The 3,719-nt window shown below is 51.5% G+C and overlaps 1 protein-coding gene across 2 annotated transcripts in view; it reads right to left on the reverse strand.

Moving 5' to 3' along the window:
• DDX54 (DEAD (Asp-Glu-Ala-Asp) box polypeptide 54) overlaps nucleotides 1–3,719 on the reverse strand; it is a 21,930-nt gene that overhangs the window by 10,599 nt on the left and 7,612 nt on the right. For both annotated transcript variants that reach the window (XM_006900987.1, XM_006900986.1), the window contains exons 6-8: nucleotides 2,029–2,070; nucleotides 1,813–1,908; nucleotides 234–355 (exon numbers count right to left, since the gene is read on the reverse strand). In XM_006900987.1, the coding sequence (XP_006901049.1) occupies nucleotides 234–355; nucleotides 1,813–1,908; nucleotides 2,029–2,070 (260 nt within the window). The remainder of the gene's footprint in view (nucleotides 1–233; nucleotides 356–1,812; nucleotides 1,909–2,028; nucleotides 2,071–3,719) is intronic.

A 3,719-nucleotide genomic window follows, 5' to 3' on the forward strand; every position in this document is an offset into this window, starting at 1 on the left:
GGGGACGGAGGCCTGGGGAGGATCAGCGAGGGGGACAGAGGGCGGGGAGGGGCAGCGAGGGGACGGAGGGCCGGGGAGGGTCAGCGAGGGGGACGGAGGGCCAGGGAGGGTCAGTGAAGGGATGGAGGGCCGGGGAGGGTCAGCGAGGGGGACGGAGGCCCAGGGAGGGTCAGCGAGGGCACCTGGCTCCAGTCCTGGCCCAGCCCGCACCCCAGGCTGGTTTGCTCACTCACCGGCCCGGGCAAACTCCACCAGAAGTTTGGGGAGCGTGGCAGAGAACAGCACCGTCTGCTGACCTCCGGGGAGGCGGCCGATGATCTCCTGCAGCTGTTCTGCAAACCCCATTTCAAAGAGCCTGCAGGGGCAGAGGGCAGAGGGCAAAGGTCAGGATAGGGGCAGGGCAGGGCTCGTCTCCTCATCCTGCATGATTTCTGCCCCAGTACCAATGTCACCCTCAAACACTTTTCCTTCTTCAACTCACTCAACAGACACCTCATCACTCTAAAGCCAGTCAAACCCCGACTCTGAGTGACCCCGTATGTGGCAGAGCAGTGCTGCACACAAGCTTTCAGTGGCTGATTTTCAGGTCTCCAGGCCTTGCTTCTGAAGTGCCTCTGGGTGGATTTGAACCTCCAACCTTGCAGCTGGCAGCCAAGTATGTTCACCAGTCATATCACTCAAAGCAAACCCAAACCCACTGGCCACTGAGTTGATTCTGACTCTTCATGAGGATTCTGAAGCGGTGACCCTTTGTAAAAGGAGAATGCCCATCTCCTGTCTACAGAGAGGCGGGTGGATTCAAACCAACGACCTTTGGGTTGGCAGCCCAGACCGTAACACACTACAGCACCAGGGCTCCTTCTCGTAAGCAGTAACGACCTTGAAACCGAAGTCTATACAGTCTGTTTCCTACAGTTTTGAAGAGTGCCACTGACTCTCTGCCAGACACAGTTCTAAGCGCCTGACGTGTGGACTTATTTCCTCCTAAGGCAGCCCTGCGAGGTATGAGCAATTTAATACCCATTTTACAGCTCAGACAACTGAGTCCTGAGACCTTGACTGACTTCTTCAGAGATGGGGAAGTAGCAAGGCTGGGATTTGAACTCACAACTGTCTGGCTTCAGAATGTCTGTGTTCTAGAGTTTGGTGGAACTCTTGGTCACCCTCCAAGCTTTGAACCAAATCATTCCCCGCTCCTTCTAACCCCCGACTTCTATGGTTCAACTTCCAGCCAGACAGGCCCAGAAGGTGAACAGTAACAGCAGGGACGTGCACACTGCTCTTTGGGCAGTCAGTCGACCTCATGAGATCAAAGGGCAGTATGTGTCCAGGAAGAAAGTACAGAAGGTGAACAGAGGGATGAATGGAAGCGAGAATCACAGGGAGGAAATGGGGAGAGCAGTGTTCTACTGAGGGAAATGACTGCAGCCCATGTTCAGTGAGGTGCATGAACCAGTGAATGAAAAAACAATTCGCTCAGTAACCTTTCACCCAAACCACAAGTTTTTTTTTAAAAAAAAGAAAATTAAAAAATAAAATAAAATTCATGTCTGTGAGTTTCACAGCCCTCTGATCCACCTAAAAATAATGCAAAATTAAAAGATGTCTGTTCAGGGAACCCCAGAGAGACCAGCTTCTGCACCACATCATGTGTGATCTGTGTTCCCCAGCTTGGGGAGACTCTGAGTTTGTTCTCACCTCATAGGTCCCCCTGGCAGAGCTACTTCCTGCGGCAACCCCACCACCTCCCTTTGCTTTCTCAGCCTGGTAACCAATCATGACCCAGATACGCAGGTGTGTGCACAGCCTTACCTGTCAGCCTCATCGAATACCACGTACTCCACGCTCTGCAGCTTCAGGTTCATCTCCACAGCCACGTGCACCAGCCGCCCGGGGGTAGCAATGATTCTGGAAGCAGGGTACACAGGCCAGGTCACTCCGGGGTTCAGGGGCACCACCTCTCACTCCCTGGACACTGGTCACCTTGGCAAGGGACCCCAGAGCGTTAACCCCAACCCATAAACTCACATGTCGGGATTTTCGTGCAGGGCTGCAAACTGGTCTTCCATTCTAGGGAGGAGCAAAAGTGTTAGGGGGGCAGGACAGGTCTATCTCATTCCAGAAACAAATGCACAAGTGAGTCTTGAAATCCCATCCCCATGAAGTGAGACCCTACGCTTACAGCTGAGGAAAGGCTATAGCTGACATATTAGGCAAATGCATTGCCTTCAGAAAAGATACAAATGGCAACTTACAAGGTAATTGGCTACAACAAACAGTTCCCCAAAGAGATGGGCTCTGTCATTAGACCAACGACACGTCCACCTGTCAGAAAGCAGCCAAGCGGCCACCGACCCACAGCGCCACCTAGCAACTAACCCTGAAACTGCTGGCTCCAAGTAGAACTCCTGTTCCCTACATCTCAAAGTGGCTTCCAATTACCCTTGTGGGTGCATTTGCCTAACTTTATCCAACTCTATTGTGTACCACTGAGTCAGAACTTATAGTTGACCCCTCCAGTGGGTTTTCAGAGGCAGTAAATCACACGGGAGGAGACTGTTAATCCTTCTCCTGTAGAGCAGCTGGTGGATTTGAATCAAGTACCTAGGAGTTGGCAGTGCAATTCCTTACCAATAAACCACCAGAGCTCCTTAAGTCACCTACAGTAGTCAGAACTGCAGGTGAGGCATCGCCCAGAGAGACCTGACAATCACAGGCTACAGACATAAGCACCCAAGAAGCAAACACTCCTTGGAACCAAGACTGGTTCTCAACAGTGACATTCAGGAGATTAAGAAAGCGCTCCCCTTCAGGAGGAAAGTGAGGAACTAGGAAGGATGGCAGGAGACCAGATCCTGAGCTTGGCCACTGCAGCCTCACCGTGCCCACTGGTCAGACATGCGTGGCACCTGATACCTTGGCACAAATACATCGGGAAAGAACACACTTTGCAAAGCTGAGCTACTACAGCCAATTCTCAATTCTGGGACACGGCTTTTTAAACAGCTCACAATCAGGCATGGAGAAAAAGATACATCCAGAAAAGAATGTCACGTTCTCACGGACTCCAGAGGCAGGGGAGGTGGAAGGACCCCGAAATCACTGCCTTGAACTCAAATCTGAAACTATGTCCTGAACGCGTTTAAAAACAGACAAGAGCTTAGCTTAACAAGTAAAAGAGGCCAGCTAGAGTATGATGAGTTGTCCACTGGGGGCGGGGGGGTGTGTGTGTCAGTGGACACCAACCAGCAGCAAGTAGAAAAGAGCTGGGAGGAATCTCTGGGGCCTGCACATTTGTGTCCACAAGAGATAACTCAGAAGATGATGGGAACAGGGCATACCTCCAACAACGTCAGTCACTAACTGTCCACAGAGAGGCTGCTCAAGGGGTGTACACTCTGCAGTGTATGGTCTCGACCACAAAATTTAAAAAAATGCGAGAGAGTATGTCCTCATAAACAGAAGCACACCCATACTCTCTAAATCACCACTGTTAAGTGGAACTGACTGGGGCACCATTGTGGCCAGCTTGTTATTGCATGTGTCCCCTTATTAGCTTTGTGTGGAGAGAAGCTATTATGTTGAATAGGTGGTGTGTACTCAAGGGACCTAATATCTGGGGCTCTGTGTGATTGGTGGAGGGGTCTGTGCGATTGGTGGAGACTGTGGCATGGAGGTCTGTGTGATTGGGAGAGACTGTGGCATGGAGGTCTGTGTGA

This window comes from Elephantulus edwardii, unplaced genomic scaffold (genome assembly GCF_000299155.1).
Source record: "Elephantulus edwardii isolate Elephantulus edwardi_28Jun2011 unplaced genomic scaffold, EleEdw1.0 scaffold00304, whole genome shotgun sequence".
In the NCBI taxonomy this organism is placed as follows: domain Eukaryota; kingdom Metazoa; phylum Chordata; class Mammalia; order Macroscelidea; family Macroscelididae; genus Elephantulus; species Elephantulus edwardii.